General features: G+C 37.5%; 1 protein-coding gene across 1 annotated transcript in view; it reads right to left on the bottom strand.

The window, feature by feature from the left end:
• Window positions 1-18,079, bottom strand: part of LOC106785963 — a 137,334-nt gene that overhangs the window by 75,078 nt on the left and 44,177 nt on the right. Inside the window, exons 3-4 of the mRNA XM_014746849.1 lie at window positions 8,828-9,001; window positions 6,936-7,119 (exon numbers count right to left, since the gene is read on the bottom strand). Coding sequence (XP_014602335.1) covers window positions 6,936-7,119; window positions 8,828-9,001 — 358 coding nt within the window. The remainder of the gene's footprint in view (window positions 1-6,935; window positions 7,120-8,827; window positions 9,002-18,079) is intronic.

Here is an 18,079-nt window from a genome sequence, read left to right as displayed (position 1 = left end):
GAAGTAAAAAAGAGAATATAACGCTTGAATCGAGGAGGCTAGAATGCCGAGCGCATTTTTACCGGTTGTAATGCATGTAAATCGAAGCAGCAGACTAGGCACGCGGGCGTCCATTTAAAAATTATAAAATAACGTGTAGATGCATGCAAATTCGAGCGAAAACGTATATTCTAATGAGCAAGCTTTGCGAGAAGTTCCTCTTTATTTTCTTCTCTCTTTCTCCTCCCGTTCAGAGCTTTTATACTTTTTCGAACAAGAAACGGCCGAATTAAAACTCAACGAATGTAATTCCGTGAAAGCCAGTTGCTAAAGAACTATTTTTTACGGCACATTTATATATATATATATATATATTTTCAAGTATACGTACACATGCGTGTGTGTATATATATATAATATATAAACTTGTATCTCAGTAAAATGTCGTTTTCTTCGCTCCGATTATTATGCTACCCTTTGAAATATTATATATTCAAGCTGACGAGGTGGGTGCTTTCGTTACTTTAGCTCTTAAAAAATTGATATACTTATTTTTTTTTACGAGCCAGAGCTGTGTACGTCGACTCGTAGAAACAATGTCGTGATTAATTTGAGCAACAGAGTAGCATTTGACGTATTATAAAAAGAATGAATGAATGAAAAAGTGGAAGAAGGCATATCTAGGCATGAGAAAATATGCTTGAATTAGCGAAGGAGGGAAGAGATGACGTCGTTGTGGATGAAGGTAGTTCGCGATCATGAAAGAAGCAGCCTTGAGCGATTTTCATACAAATTCCCGAAGCGCTGGTAATCATAGTGAAATTAAGGTCATCCATCACTCTCAAGGCCCATTCTATTCCGCTACCCCACTTAATAGTATTCTGCTGAGCGACGTAATTTTGCATCGCGCCCCTCTGACCGCACACATAAGTGTGAGCCGGAGAAAGGAAACAGGGTGAGGAGAGCTACGAAAGAGCTAGGAAATAGAAAGAGAGACAGAGAGAGAGACAGAGAGAGAGAGAGAGAGAGAGGATGAAAAAGATGGGAGAATGGTTAAAGCTACTGTGAGAGTAGAAGAGTAGCTAGGCATGCAGATGCACTTTCAACGAGGACGAGAATGACGAAGAGCGAAAGCTAAAGTTGAGCTTGCGGTGTTTCGCATCTCGACCGCGATATCCCCGAGAGTGTTACTGCCATTTTCCTGGTTAATTTGCCCGACCTCGTGTAGTATATCCAAGAATTTATCATCGCATTCTTCCGACGACGTAAATCAATTATCGAGAGTTCAAGCTTTCTCTCCGCAAGTAAGCAACTGCACGTCCCCGTCTACTTCCACATCCCTTTTATTTCCCTTCTCTTGATACCGCGAAAATTGTGCAAAACTTTAAAAGCCGTACATCGAGAACTTTAAGTTTATAAACGAACTAGAAATTCATGAGGAATGAGAATATCAGTTGACTTGCAATTGTGTTTACCTTTTCAATCTAAATATTTGATGCAGTTTTAACTATGAGATTTCATTTTTAACAACTTTATACTACTGTTAACGATGTTAAAGTCTTACAACCGAAGGGCTGATGGAACTTGTCTTACGATGAACTCCTCTCAAATTCGTCTAAGCGATAAAGGGCCCTTCGCCAATAGACATACACATACATCCAAACATTCCTACCAGCACGCACACCATACCGATGCAAGATTCATACTACAGGAATACTCGAAGTAACGAATCAAATAGGATTATACTTTCTAAAGCTTTAGTCTTTTAATTCATCAATTTTTCCGGTCGATTTTCCGAATAATTAATCGAGGAATCAGAAACAACCGACCGACCACTGAACATTAGCAAGTCGCACAGTCAACCAGTTACAATCACACACATTACATCCATTCCGAGTTAAACCTCAAATAACTGAGTTAAACCACAAGCAGTCAGTGGCCTAATTCGATAAATCTATTCGATTCTCGAAGTGTGAAATAGTATCGAGATATTTATTAATAAGTAACTATTAATATATGTATATTCGAACGGTTCGTAAATTCGAACGTACTGATACAATCCTTTCGCATAAATTTATTTATTAAATCATACCTTTTTTGTTCTATTTAATTAATACAATTAACTAGTTAGAGACAAAAATACGATAGCCTATTCATCGCGTTGACCGAAGACAAAGTTATCTTCCAGTGCATTCTCGAATCTACGACATGGTACAATACTGGGATAACATTTGTCAAACAATCGCACGACGTGCACCGTGAAAAGCGTTATTATATATTCATGTTTCTAAGTCTTCCTACGAGAAAGCAATGTCGGATGTCGTATTGTAGGCATGTATGTATCTTGTGTATATTTTAGATATGCACGTGACACTGCAACGTTTCCGAATGAAATTTCATCGACGATAATTAATGCGACAAGTCGGTTTGTTTCACCATATTCGTTTTAAAAAGCAGACAATCGTAAACTTTAACAAATTCATTATATGATACATCATCCGATCGTTTTTAAATTTGCTTTCATTATTAAAAATAAATATCCTCTTAAACAAGAAATGTAAGTTTTCATTTTCGGTTGAAAAATTACGTAACATGTCGATCGTTTTTTATTACAAACAAAATAGATACAGACGTTGACAGTAAATAACGATTGCACTCGTATTTCAAATTCGTTGAACTCGCGAAAGAATTTAATGAAAAATAAATATCCAGGGTAAAAAAAAGAAAGAAAAAAAAGCATCGTTCAGAAAATAGGAATACTCGATATTCCTCGGTGTTGGTCGGCCACATAATTTATATCGTATCATCGGCTACGATGCATTAATAAAACGAGATTTCAACTTTTTTCTACTTACTCTTCAAATCGTCCTCCTTTACCGTAAGAACATTTTTCTTTAACTACGGGGGAATATTTGCCGTGCAAATATTTTTTTTCCTAGGATTTTCTTTAAAAACTAGAAAAAGGATCGAGCTCGAGTCGGAAATTTGTTTTCTTTCTCAACTGGCGAAGGGTGAAAGACAGCTTTGGTGTACGGAAGTAGCGGCAAACCTAGCGAGAAAATGAAAGAATTAATGGTCGAAGGTGATTGTCCGGAAAGGAAGCCCAGCTGCTGGGAGAGCGGCTTCACGACTCGCTAAAGCTGGAATAATAACGAACGAAACAAAGGACTTCTCCTCTTCTTCCTCTTCTTCTTCTTCTTCTTCTTCTTCTTCTTGGTATTCTTTTCCATAACGATATGCGATCTCGATCGTTACATCATTCTTAGTCCACTTTACGTTCCCTTTTCTTTGGCTTACATTAGTCGGTGGAAACGCTTACGTAAGCTACATTTACGCAAAGTCGGTTAATCGCGTTTCAAAGAACCTCGACCCCCTTTATTCGAGGCTTTATACCGAACGTGTTTTGCCATTTATATCGCGTTAGAACGCACCTAATTTGTATTTTTTTTCCTTTTTTTTCCGTTTCTCTCTCTCTCTCTCTCTTTCTTGTTATACTCTCGCATTGCCGTGCAGGAGTATGCGCGGAAAATAATTTGCTCCGTCGTTCTTCTATGCCAGTATTAAAGAGTAACGGAACGTTCGAAAATTTATGGGTTGGACCGTATAATCTCAAGCCGAAAGAAAAGGCACGGGGGAAAAAAAGCTTGGAAAAAGAGGAAGGAAAAAGTAAAACCGTTCGCCTAGGCTGCATTGTTCCACGGAGGCCTTTCAATCTCTCCGTGCCATTATTAAAGAGCTTAAAGAGAAGAATTTATCGCGTCTGTGGGCATCATCGCGCTCGATCTTGCCTATATGCATCCTCTCTTTATATATTTCCCTTTCTTCTTGGGACTTCGTTTATCCCGTCAAATCCTCGATTCTGACGAAAAGATATTCAGATAATAAATCAGAAACAAGCGAAGAAATTTCAAGTATCATCGAGCATTTAATTTAACGAACGAGTGTGCGTGCGTGCGTGTGGGAAAGATAAAAGAAAAGGATTTTGAATTGGTAACTAAATGCACGCTCCTTATCCAGAGATCTGACCTAATTACAACTTCTCGAGAGAATATGAAGTTATATAATATATATGGTAAACGTACATACGGTGTATATATCCTGTAATGAAGAGATCAGAGCCGACATCTGAAATTAGGAATTCTCAGGGGTTTTGAATTTTCGATTAAATACAGAATGAAATTTTATTCCTCATCTTTCACATTCTTCCTCTTTCTATTATCACTAATTTCTACGAACATGCACGGGGAGGACTCAGTAAAGCGGTCTGTATTTGACAGCATCAAAATGAACGGTATGTAGACGTTGTTAAAAGCTCGGAGACGAGTCAAATTTTACATGAGTTACGATAATGATGTGGCAAACGCAAGGAAACCCGTTGGATGTTCTTTTTCTTTTCAATTAAGTTTCCTGAATTTGATTAAATCATCCAACTACTTATATTTCATTTTCCAACTCTTAAATATCGGGTAACATTTATGGTTCATTAGAAATAGGAGAAAAATGCTACTGTTTCGAGCCAACCGACGCTTGAAATAGAAAAAAAAAAAAAAAGAAAAAGGAAACAAACGCACGCTAAATTAAATAGATGCGTTTGGACATTTTTGCAGGTTGAGAGGAGGATTCCTCGGTGGAATATTATTCGTTCTCTGAAAAGTGCTCGTTGTTACCTACTAGGTACGGAGAAAGGCGTAAGTTGGTCTCGCAAGCGCGATGACAAAGGGCGATATACGTAGCATGTTATAACATTAAGCGAGCACCACCATGGAAGCGGCACTAATTGTAAACTAACGAACTCAAATTGGATTTAAATTACAACGGCTGGCTGCAGAGAGAACGTACCTCTCGCGAATCGACGCATTTCTCTTTTTATTACTTTTTTTTTTCCTAACTCTTTGGGCCACCCTCTTCCTTCTCTATATTCCGTATCATCAAGAGAATGATCTTATTTGTTGATTTTTTCTTCGTAATACCAGGGGAGACGAGAGAGAATTCGATTTCGATGTTCTCATCTTGACTTCATTTCTCATTTCCACTAGCACTTACCTTGCTAACCACCGTAACGCGAACTTATACCAATGAACTTCTAACGTTATTGCGAATAAAGAAAAATACTAAAGCGAACTTTCTCAGAGGAAACATTCTCCGAGTTTCAAATGATGTCCCGGCGTCCTTTCATCGTCCATATTCCTTTTGAAATATTTCCGATTGCAATCTCTATTTTTCTATCTAATTTTTATAACCAATGTTAATCAAATATTTTCCAATAAATTGGACAAATTAATACGAGTATAATATTAACGATTTCAAAACTTCTAATAAAACGTATCAAAATAATTCTATCAAATATTTACGTAGGATACATTTAATTGGGGACACGATACGTGCATTCACTTTGACTACTCGTAAAAGACTAAACCGGTAATCGTCGTTCGTCGAACAATTAGACTTTGAAGCGATCTCCTTCTCGTTCAAACTAATCCGAAAAAGAAAAGAAAATATAACTTGCCTTGTAAATATTATCGTTGTTATATTAACACTAAGACAAAAATATAAACAAGGATGAATAGAGAGGAAGAGAAAGACAACGTACGAGCTTGCGCGAGTAGGAAAAAGGAATGAGAGAGAAAGGACAAAAGTTTCCTGTTCGCGATAGTATTCTTTGTCGTCGTCATCGTGTCTTGTACTTTGCGTTCATGCACTTGTGTGTGTATGTGTGGGATATATAGATACTTTTGTGTGTACGTGTATAAATGTATAAGTTCACCGATCGACGACTTGTCCGCTTGCGTTGTAGAAAATCGAGCGACATGCACGACGGAGTCCGCCGTTGTCCTCTATCTTTCTATCTTTACTTTTCTGAAAGAGTATTCACTCTTCAACGAGACGAAACCATACCATGGACAAAAGCTACTCGAGAATACGCAACGAAGGATGTGCTTCGCATTCGTCACGCGAGTTTCCTACCACTCGAAAGAACGAATAAAGAGAGTGAGAAAGAGAAAGAGAGGGGCGGGGGAGGAATAAAAATAGGGAAGGAGTAAAGCGTGAATCGCGCGTCAAAAAATTTCCCAGACTTTTCCAAAGTCCATAGTAGAAATACCTCTTCGTGTGTTCCCCCTGAACGAGGAAAATAAAAGTATTCTTCCTTTGGATAAAGCCAACAGTACCTACGGTGAATGCTTTCAGAAGAACCAGTTAGTCCTTTCATTTTCTTTCATTCTCTCTATTTTATTTCTCTCTCTCTTTCTCTTTCTCTTTCTCTCTCTCTCTCTCTCTCTCTCTCTTTGACTCGAATAAAACTCAAGAACTATGATGATCAGTCGATAAAAGCAGAAGTATGATAAATTGAAAGGGCCATCGGTGCGAGTGGCCATCGACAATCATATTGGAGGAAACCAGCAGGTAGCTAAGAGCACACCCTTGGACTTTTCTTTAAGCGTTAAAGGATTCTCTCCTTGTATCAGTTCTACGAGATTCTGTACAGTTAAGCAAAACTTGTTCCCGAGAAAGAAATCGCTTTGATCTTCTCCTTCAACAAGTCCTAACTCTTTTATCTCTTACTTTCTGCGTTTAATATTCCATCCGTTGATGCTCCTAGCATACTTGAACATTGATTTATACATTAGCTTGGTCTTGTGTATTCGTACGGTAGTGTAACTTGACGAAAAATGACACTTTATTCTTGAAGTGAAACACGTGAATCGAACTTACTCGATTGAAATTGATCGCACGAAATCGAAGTAAGGTTTAGAGATTGAATTGATGATAACTGAGTTGCTTTAATTAAGCAAGTTGAACCTTTATGGTTACGTATGTATATATATATATATATCGATTCTGTATACGATTTCACGCTCAGTAATTATGGATTTCCTGTACGATAGAATTACGTGCTAACCCGATATATTATTTTCGATAAAAATGATGTAAAAGAAAGATTTCCTGTTTCTACTTACGCAGAGTCGTTGTGACGTCCGATAGAAACTAGACGATAGATTTGTAATTCAACTCTCTGTCCAGTATCCGGAATGAATCTGTAGGTACACCTTGAAGGACCTTCGAGAGACGGTGATTTTATTTGTCCAAAGCCACGATCAGATTTACTGAATAGCAATCTGCTGTCCAGCGTTATATTGCACACTGCAAAAAGAAATTCACGGAGTTTGATATCGTATTACGCCATAAGTATTTCGAAAAGTAAGATAGAAAAATAAAATAGACGATATCGTTGCTCGGCGATCGATCGAATTTATCGATAGCATTGACCAATCCTCCTAAGACATAACGTAAAATATTAGTAAAAACAAATGTTTAATCTTCTATTTGAAGGTATAGAATTTCAAATGGATGAGGAAAATATGAAATTTTGTATTCTCGATCGAACGCGTCAAAATTTATCCTGTATAAGAATGAAACTTCGAGGCGTTTCGAAGAATCTTATGGAAAGGTTTTATCTCAGTGAAATAAAGAAAGGAGCTTTCTTAATTTTACCAGTTCGTGGAAGAATTTACTTCGGACAAAAAGGGGAGAAAGAAAGAGAGAGAGAGAGAGAGAGAGAGAGAGAGAATAAAGAAACGGAAGACAAAGAATTTGTGCAGGGTACAAAGTAATTGTGTGCGAGTTACAAAAAAGCTTTTTGCCCGACGTAGGAAACGTCTTTTTTCCTGGCATTGCTTTGCGTCGATAGCCGGATAATAAATTCATCCACTTTTAGTACTTTTTTTTTACTCTACTCTCTTTGACATTATTTTTAATTGTATCTTTTTTTCGTCTACCTATTATTTATTTCAAAATACAAAAGTACGTTAGCGGGTATTGACGCGACTTAATATTTCTTTCATATACTATATTTCGTTAGCGTAAACTTAACTAAAGAAATGTTCATTTTCGAGATAATCGTAAAGAATTTTTATCTACCATTTAAAAACTTGTAATGTCGAGTCATTCCATTTGGTGCCAACTTGACGTCTCAACGACGATATTACAAGACGATCCCATGACGTAATTTGAATCTTAATTGATATTTTCGCAATTATTACCGTGATCTTTAATCGTATCTGGGATGAATCGCAATATTCTTTATTGCACGTCAGTTCCACCCATTTGATTATGACTCTTTTCATGAATTTTAGTTTAACGATGACATTACAATCAATGTTAAAATGAAAGTTCCTAATGAAATCAACGAAATGTCTTGAAAAGGATAAATCGAGAAAGAATGTTTGTTAATAAATGGCTAATAAATTGACAAAAAGGAAACAAAAACATGGAGAATAGCATTAGGTAGTATACTATGTCTATGTTATAATGTATGGAATGGGGATGTCCGAAAAGCATCGCTGAAATCTGAGAGAGAATCATTTACGTGGACTTTGACGAACGAGTCGTATTTTTCTTATATTTTCTTTCTTCATTAGATTTCTTCTTCTTTTTTTCTTATTTTATTCGTTTTCTGCTTTACAATTTGACATGACTTCACTAATAAAATGATGATATTTAGCGAAAATTTATAGGAAACGGAAGGGATTACGAAATGCAGTTCGATATGAGACTTGACAAATTAGTAGTATACCTTTTAAGGTGTTCTCCCATTAGAATAATAAAGCAAGTTAGCCAGCTACTACTAATATATTAAGTCTCATGTCGAAGTGCATTTGACAACCCCTTCCCTCTACTTATTATTATTATCTTATTAACGTTTTGTTAGTGTCGAACGTATCCGGGAAATCATTAAGAAAAGTTAGACGAACGGAAGAGCTGAAGGGAAAGGAGGAAAACTATTCTCTACCGTGGTGGAAAGCGTTATCGCGGTGGTGAAAGGCTTTGAGACGAACAGACTTTAACTTACTGTTGGCGCAGTGTTGCTCGAGGCCACATTGAGCGCACCTGTTGGGCGAAGCTGTGCCGCAGCTGCAACCACCGGAGGGTACGCAACAAGCGCATTCGTTGCTAGACGAATTGAAGTTGCAAGCACAGCCTTTTGTGCTTTGCGTCCAAAGATCCACCTTACCTTCCGATCCGCCTGTAACACACAGTTCAATTTATATTTAACTTATCATTTATGTTAATTTAACGAAATCTCTTATCAAATTGTTTTATTTATTAATATCCTAGCGTTAATTTCATTTAACATCAATTTCACACGATTTTTACTTTGGATTCCATCTGTTGGCGTGATTGATAAAACAGGAAAATTCAATTATATTGTATACGCGGAGAGAGACAAAGAGAGAGAGAGAGAGAGAGAGAGAGAGCTATTGGTAGAAAACATTTGTCTGCCCGGAAGCTCGACGCACTTTCGACAAACAAACAAAGTCGCGATTCAAAGGATTTTTACGTGCAACCGATTCAGGAACCTTTTGTCAGTTGGTTTTGCTAGTACGTTCTATTCGTTTTCGGACCGATATTCGCGTCACGATATAACGTTTTACGTTTTTCATTGTTGAGTTTGCTTTCTTTCTCTCTTTGCTAGTCTTCTAACTATTTCTCTATTTCTATTTTCGTCTCTGTATTTCAATACTGTCTTCCGTGTTCATTTCGTACTTTCTCTCACTCGTTGACATCCCAAGGTAACTGTAAATAGAAACGTGTTTGAAAACAACGTTGCTTGCAAGAAATACGTCTCTCTGACGAGCGATTGTTCATTCTTTTAGCCGCCGTTTAACAGAAAACAAGCAATACTTTTTTCGAATTCGTTAGTTTTTTTTTGACGAATTCCCGCGAAATTTTTCGTGACTTGTAAGAGAAATGAAATGAAAAACAAAAAAGAGTGACGCTCGGTTAGTACAATAAAACAAAAAAGGGGCTTAACGTAATTTTCATTTTCAAAGAAAATTTTGAATGTGTCTCCGTGGATAACGCACGAGTACCTACCTATTTTAAACATTTTTGGAACACGTTCGATAATAGAAATGTGGGTAATAAGTATGCACAAGAGAGCGAAACGATGTGTACATGCCAAAGGGGAGTGGGAGGGGGGGGGAATGCTAATAGAGATTTCTGGTTGATTCTGCAAACGTATAGAGATGGGTAAAGGGTGATTGATTGTTCGCCTCGAACGAAGGGAATGAGGTTGAGGATAGGCAGGTGGCCGGAGAACGATGTGCTGCTAGCACGGAAAAAGGAAGAAGAATTAAAAGAAAAAGAAAAAGAAGAAGAAGAGGAAAGAAAAAAAAAAAGGGGGAAAAAGACGAAGAGTAAGGTAAAGGTTCTTTCTCGAGGAAGAAGAAGAAGAAGAAGAAGAAGAAGATTTGGGGTGTGAGTTAGCTGAGGTGGGGTAGGGTGAAAGAAGACATAAATTCCAGACTAGTGTAAAAAGGGCGTTAAGAGGAGAAGCTCCGGCACCCCCGATATGTCAATATCCGAAGGAAATACGGGAGCGGTACTTGGCCAAAGGGGTAGTAAAAATAAAGAAAACTTTATTGCTAACTCTGCCGCCTTTAGCGCCAGTCGCCAGTCGACGGAACGAATTTCGGAAAAACTTTCCCAGTTCCGGATGCTTTTCCTGACCGTGAATGTGCCGGGAGGATATTCCAGAGAGAGAGAGAGAAAGAGAGGATTAGATTTCAGGAGATTTCGTGGTGCGAAAGTATTCGGGACAGTCAACGAAGTGGCAAAGAGAAAGAAGAAGAAGAAGGGAGAAAGGGAGAGAAAGATACGAAAATGTCTCTATTTCTTTTCTACGACGAAAAGCCGGGCAGTATTCTAAATTGGATTTTTAATCCATCGATCCGTGCTCGATTACAAGAGTTTATTTAAGAGAATAGAGAAGTATATATATATATATATATATCACTATATATATATCTATAGGACATCGATATAGAGAAGATAAAAAGAAATCTTGGCTGGGAGATTGTGAAAGGTAGAGTGGGTGGAGAGAATAAAATGTGGGAGGATAGTATGCTTTGGAGAAAGAGAAGAAATGTGTTGGTGCTGCGTCGAAGAATGTTATTTGTAGAAAGAAACGAAAAAGTGAACGAGGACGTCTATATAGAGGGGCATCGATAAAAGAAATCCAAAGCGAACAAATGCACAGGGATCTGCCCACCCTTCTTTTTCTCTTTCACTCTCTCACTCTCTTACTCTTCAAGCGGACGACTGATACGTTTTATCGGTATATCCTTTCTTCATGATTTTTACGATGTCCACTTTGTTTGGAAGTATTATAAAGCCCCACATTGGTACTAACCGGAATTAGACGAATTGATGGTGCACCGCAGCGGTGAGACGCACAAATCACTGATTGGCTATAACGTATTCGCGCATGTGCACGCGACTATGCGACCGTCACGTAATAGATGTCACGCTGATTAGCATCGAATACGCCATTCCACCCTACTACCATTGCTAACTATTCGTGTTACACGTTACCTATATCTCTTCAACGTTGCCCTTGAATATGGATGAGAGATTTGCGAATTTGTAAAATAATGGTTACGTTTAAAGATAGATTACTATAGCCGTAACATCTCTCTCGTCGTTGTTATTTCTCTTTCTTATCGTATCTTCTCTAGACGACTTTTCCGACATTTCATGAGAATATGTTCTTCTCTCTATCTTTCTTTTCTCTCCTTTTTTTTTTTTTTTTTATCGATCAGACTTATCTCTCGTTCGACCACGAAACTCGGTTCCAAAGGAAGAATTCAAAAGAAATAGGGGGATAGTAAAAAGCACGGACAAGCAAGTAAAATCCTGGGAGATAGAACTTGGTTCCAGGTGGCATCGACTTTCGATAGGTACTACGAAGAGATCCACTTAGTGCTCACTTTCCGTCGACGTTAAATTCTAATGAAGCCGATATATATACTCTTGCCAAAAGCTGGTCTAGAGATGTGTTTCGAGTGTGTGTTTCGGCGAGGTGGTTTGAATACTGCGTTACAAGTTCTTTAGCACGATGTGTACGTGACTATAATAATTTTCGAGCGAACAAGTGTGGTCGAATCGAGGTCTCTCTCTCTCTCTCTCTCTCTCTCTCTCTCTCTCTCTCTCTCTCTCTACTTCTATCTCCATCTCGCAAATTATTTCTCGGTATCACCTAGGCAGCTTGCTCCGCACATTACCATGGTAATAGACAAAACGGTGATCGGCGCGACGTGTAGGATGGCTTTTCCAAGGCCGTTCATTAGCTTCGATATTGGCTCGAAACAACAAGCGTGTAGGAACCGGTGTACAATGTAATTTAGGTAGCCCTCCTATTCTATGTATTCTCATAGTAATTTGTACGCGCCACCAACGCGCGTATTCGTTTCCGCGCTGGTTAATCTTTTCCCACGGAATAGACATTTTCGAATTATTCGAGTAAATATTTGTTTGCCGTAAAACATTTATTTGTTTTCTCTCTCCTTCGTCAAAACGAACCTTTTCTTTTTTTTTTTCTCTTTTGTAACAACTTCATCCCCCGTGAGTTTTTCCATTTACAGCGACGTTACAATAATTATTACAAATTGCATAACACGTAGTTGAGATTTTCGTTAAAAACAAATTTATTCGGCGATGAATTAGAGGACACGCGTTTCCGTTTGCTTTCGTTAGTATAAATTGATTCGAAAGTGCGAACAATAACATTCTACACCAATCGAACGTTTAACCGATAATTAGTATTAACAATACTCCCGGAGTTTAGCAATTAAATGATATGTAAGCGTATTGCGGTGTTCGATTTCGAAATTTGCATTGTGGCTTTCGAGAGTCGACGTATCGATTATCGTGGCTTTGTCGGACACTGGATACGATGTATCCTATTTGTCTGTATACGTATTTCCTAACACGAAAAGTCCATGCGTCTTTCGCGAAATTGTGTCCACCTATAATTAGATCATCAAAATAGCATTATTTTTCCGCTCGTTCCATTTTACATATTTACTCCCGGGGGGGGGGGGCGTCGGGAGGTTCATCTCTCTCTCTCTCTCTCTCTTTTTAATCACGTTACTCGTTTTTTTTCCTTCTTTAAATATTCTTCGTATCTGAACGCGCGAGATCGATGGCTGTCGATTAGGTGGATTAAGTTTTACTTTCATGACTGTACGTACTCTGGTCACTGTGTTACTCACCATACTATCTGCATCTCCATACATTTGCACTTTAATTGGGTTCGCACCTATTTCACTCGCTTCTAGGTAACATCTCTCTATCCTTTTTCTCTCTACATAGTTATCTTTCGACTCTTATAAATATTTATAATATCATGGCGAGCTTGTAGAAATGATCGCAAGATCATACGCGCGCGCCCACGCACGCACGCAGCTATTTTCCCTACGAGAGTTAGACAGTCACGAAACGAAGAAGAACGTTTCCAAAGTTGAAGACACTTTTGGAGACATTGAGTGATAAATGCGATACTAAACGAAAATGGGAAGAGTACATTCCCTGGTGCATATTGCGCCGCATAATAATGTAACAACGTGGAATCGAATTAGAAGAAAGTTGAAGAAATAAATTTGTAGTCATCTTATCTATCTATTTTAACACTAGATTTATCAGGTATTTTGATATACCAGTCAAAATGACTGGTCTTTAATAAGAAGTGTTTAGCGAGGTAAAAATAGCAATAGCAACAAATATATTTCTTACGCGAATATAATATATAATATAATATAAAGTTCTTCCATAAAACTGATTCTTTAGTTACAGCTAGAAAAATCATGACATCATTACGGAAAGGAAATGTTACACATGCGGTAAGAATTTGAAATTGAAATTGCAAGATAAATCTAGTGTTAAAAACGTATTTTGTCTATTATTTTTTGATTTTAATAGGAGATATAATGCGATTCCGTTGTATGGAATTCGTTAATGTTATGTACATTTTCCAGTATAGTATCGCTTTAACGAGTTCTCGATATCGGCGTCCCATGAAGTTTGACTAATCGTTCTCGTCGAACAAGGGAAACCAAGCGAGGCCAATTACCTTTATCGGTATAGGTTAAGAGAAACGACGGTTTTCGTGCTACATACAAGCAACCCCTTACAAGCTCCACGGATGACGTCGACGAGTTATCATAATCGGCTTTGGCGTAATGCCGAACATCCGTGGAAATATAAAGCCGATTTCCATTTGGATAGACGAACGGTTCATCGCCGAAATTTCTAAGACAACCGATTTTTCTCTAAATTCGCTAATGTGCGATCTTATATTTTTCATTTTTTGACCATTATCGGTAGAGAAATAAACGAAATTTTTGGATGAAAATATTTCATTCCAATTTGTAACGTTAAACTAGCTAATACCCCATAATCTCGGATTTTACATTTAGTAATACTTCGTTCAACGCAATCGTTTTATTCGAATTTACCTTGCGTGCATCTACATGGGATAGAGAAGAAAATTGTTTAAGTAATAGGAAAAATCGATCGAAATTTATGGGATCCACGCGGGATCCTACGAATATCTTGTAAATGTCTGTGATTATTGGTATTCCAACGAGGAGGCATCTATTACCCACGAATGATATTTGGAAACATTTCTAGTTGCGCGAAACTATCGATTCGAATAGAATCTACATGTAAGTGAATCGATAATCTTTCTCTTGCAAATGTACATGATACGGACAAGCACGGTAGCACGCTCGGATGAAAGCTTCGGACATGAAAAACTTTGATCGAAAAAGAGAGAAAGAGAGAAAAAAAATAAATAAAAAAAAAGGAAAGAAAAAAAACAACTTACGGATAAGGTAAAAAATTTCAACCGTTTCTACGTACGAGCGAGTTAAACCTTGTGGATTTCGAGATAAGTACTTTACAATTCTATCGTAGATTAAACACGAGAGAAGAGAGATATATATAATTTTGTGCTCGAAAGATGAAGTTCGGATGCGAATCTACCTTTATTTTTTTTTTTTCATTTCGATTTAACAAGGATTATAACATGTTATCTAGTCTTTTAACGGAGAATTGGATGATGATTGGAGGATTAGAATGCTCAAACAAATGAGGTAATACATTTAATGCGCAATGCTAACGTTAATATCCGCTTAGTAGAAATTCTATAATATCTAATATCTGTAGATAAACGATAAGATGTATGACAAGATTTGGAAAAAGTATAATAGTTGTAGAAATATTTGTGAATCGAGTTTAGAAGGTATCGGTAAAAGCGGAAAAATTTGTCGGGTCCTGCCGAGTGTGCTTCAAAGTTTCCTTCTTCTTCTTCTTCTTTCTGTTTTTTTCTTTTCTTTAGGGAAGAACGAGATCAATGCATCATTCGAGAAAGCGGACGATCCGGCGATAAATACTCGTGGAAAGAGCGATTCGGTCGATTGAATGCGACCGTGTGCGATCGGCACTTTAGAACAGCTCCGTTGAAAACTTCCTGACCAACATGGCTTTCGTAGATAAAAAAAAGTAAGCCCTTAACCTTTGTCGATATGAACGCAGTAAGGCGGTTATCTTTCTTTCTAAGTTGGTCGTTGTTGTTGCCATTGGAAACTCGATCGAGCATTCCATATCAATGATATACCAAAACCTGCCTTTTATTATTATTTTTCTTCTATTCAACGATATATGCGCAACGTTTTTAACGAACGAACGAACGATACCCAATTTTTTTTTACTTTATTTTTATTTTTTGCTTTTTTTTTGTATTTACGATTTCCTACAATTCTCCAAGGATCTTACCTTTTAACATTATCAAATTTATCTTCCCCTTTTCGTTATTTCTTTCGTGTTACGGCGATACTAAAGTCCGTGTATTAGAAGAGGTATTAGAAAAGAAATAAAGATACCTTTTTATCGTGCAGACCTATCGGTAGGAAAGCCGGATGAAACTTTAATCCGCGATTGAAAGAGGGCGAATCTTTTTCTCTTTTCACTACGAACGAACGAACGAACGGACAAGCGAATCGAAGAAGAACGAAAGAACGAATAAACTTTTCAACTTACATATTACATTTTATTCCTTTCCTTCTGGAATATTTTTCATACTCAATCAATGATCCCAAAGGGAAATCTATCGAGAAAATGCAAGTTATATACCTTGGTGAGGTTTTAACTTCAAAGTTCTTTTCAGCAGGATCGATGCGCTCCGATAGTTCTTTTTTTTCTTCTCTCTCTTTTATTTTACTAATTGTAAGTCACCCGAGGAATCGTGGTTACGCGAGATTGTTTTTATCCGAGAAATTCTTATGAGATAAAGTAATGCTACTATGTATGTGTGAATGAAAATAAAGAGAGAGAGAGACAGAGAGAGAGAGAGAGAGAGAAAGAGAGATGTTGGGCCGATGTTGAGCGGGTCTCGGTTTGAAATATCGCGTTCCTAATGCACTAGGGCAAAAAATACTCCCTTTGCCTCCCTTTGCTGTAGCACCCATTTATCAGTGGAGTGATGAGGACAGAGGTTAGAAAGTGGTAGTCGTCCATGCAACAATGTTAACCGTATATCAACCGTCCAAATTTTCTTTCTCTCTCTCTCTCTTTCTTTCTCTCTCCCTTCCTTTATCTATTTACGTGTGCCTTTCTCATTCGCCTTATGTTACAAAGCTACACAACACGCTACCCAACTAAACCAAATGAACGTACAGTTGATATAAAGGAACAACCGTGATATGTTCTACGTAAAAGGGAACAATCTAGCGACTCTCTGTCGCGAGAAAAGAGAATTTTCGCTAACGATGTTTCACCTACAGTCACAATCATTATATTCTATGTATTTTCTTTATTTGCGTATTGCCGTCGATCTTTCTTCGTTAACTTCCCTTATTTACGAAACTCTGACCTTAACTTTCGAAACAAAATCATATATTATTTGCTTTTGTTAAGAAAATAAAAAGAAAAAAAAGAAAAAGAAAAACCAACTATCTTCATTTTCGTTACGATACCCGTCAGCGTTCGTTATCGATATTTCAAAAAGTTTAGTTGAATCAATCAACAGTTCTCACGGTATTTCTCCTTTTGTAAACAGCGAGTATTTATCCAATTGGAACTTCAACAATGGTAAAGTAACAATAGTACGCGTATCATGTTTGTGAAATAAGATAAAAGTAACGGAAAATAAGAGTTAGAGATAGATAGAGAGAGAAAGAGAATGAAAGAAAAAACTTGGATACAAAAAGAGAAAAGTACAAAATAAGCTGGAAATGATAGACGGGTAGATCGAAAAATTTTGTTTTTATGAAATTAAATGAGAAAAGTTAAGAAAAATATGAACCTATACAAAAGTTATACTATTCTATGCGAAGATTGAAAATATTTAGTTTGATTTAGACGGAATTGCGAATTCGTTGCGGCTAATGAAATGATTCAAATGGAAAGAGAAAGAGAAAGAGGAAAAAGGAAAAAAAAGGAAGAGGAAGAGGAAGGATGGGTTTAGTTGAGAACTGAAGAAAAGTTTGCTTAGATCAATAGTGTCGGATTCCGCTCGTTAGAGGTCGACTATAAGGCCACACGTCGTCCTGTTACTTTGGGACGCACATGCAACGACAAGCTACGAGAACGTAACATGCTTGACAGGATAGTAGTTCGTCCGAGTTAGCCCTCCTTCAACGCGGGACTAGTATTAGTAGTAGTAGTAGTAGTAGTAGTAGTAGTAGTAGTGGTAGTAGTACCAGTAGCAGTGGCCCTTAGTGTTCGTGAGTGAGGCCTTTGGGATCGGAGCCAACTATTACCATTATGTGCGGACCGAGGCTGCATTATGTCCCGCTGACTATGGCGCATACCAGATATCCTTGAAAACGAACTTCGGATGCGACGTTTCTTGACACTTCCTCGAACTTCTTTCTTCCGTGAACGTATTTACTCGAGCGCGTGCCTCCAGGAGCTTTTCGACAAATTCTACGCGAACTGAATTTCGAAGTAACGGAATATTCGTGCTTGCTTTCTCTGATCGGAATTACAGTTATTACGCGTAGCCAGGAAATGTTATTATTATTGAAAAAAAAAAAAAAATGAAAAGAAAGAAAGAAAAAGCACTAACCAATTGGTAAGATTAAATTTGTTCGTTCTTCGATCAAGTTTTGTATGTTTCTACCGACGATAATTTATTTACGATAATCGGAGAAAAATTAGATCGAGTGTTTATGGTTAATTTATCGAGTAAATTCGAAAAAAAAAATAATAAAGAAGAAAAAGGTTCTCCGTTCTCCGAGGATAGGCTGATGGTGTAGTT

Source organism: Polistes canadensis, unplaced genomic scaffold (genome assembly GCF_001313835.1).
Source record: "Polistes canadensis isolate GaletaPanama2010 unplaced genomic scaffold, ASM131383v1 scaffold_60, whole genome shotgun sequence".
Taxonomy (NCBI): domain Eukaryota; kingdom Metazoa; phylum Arthropoda; class Insecta; order Hymenoptera; family Vespidae; genus Polistes; species Polistes canadensis.
The sequence above is the reverse complement of the archived record's forward strand: the minus strand, read 5'-3'. Positions and strand labels throughout refer to the sequence as shown.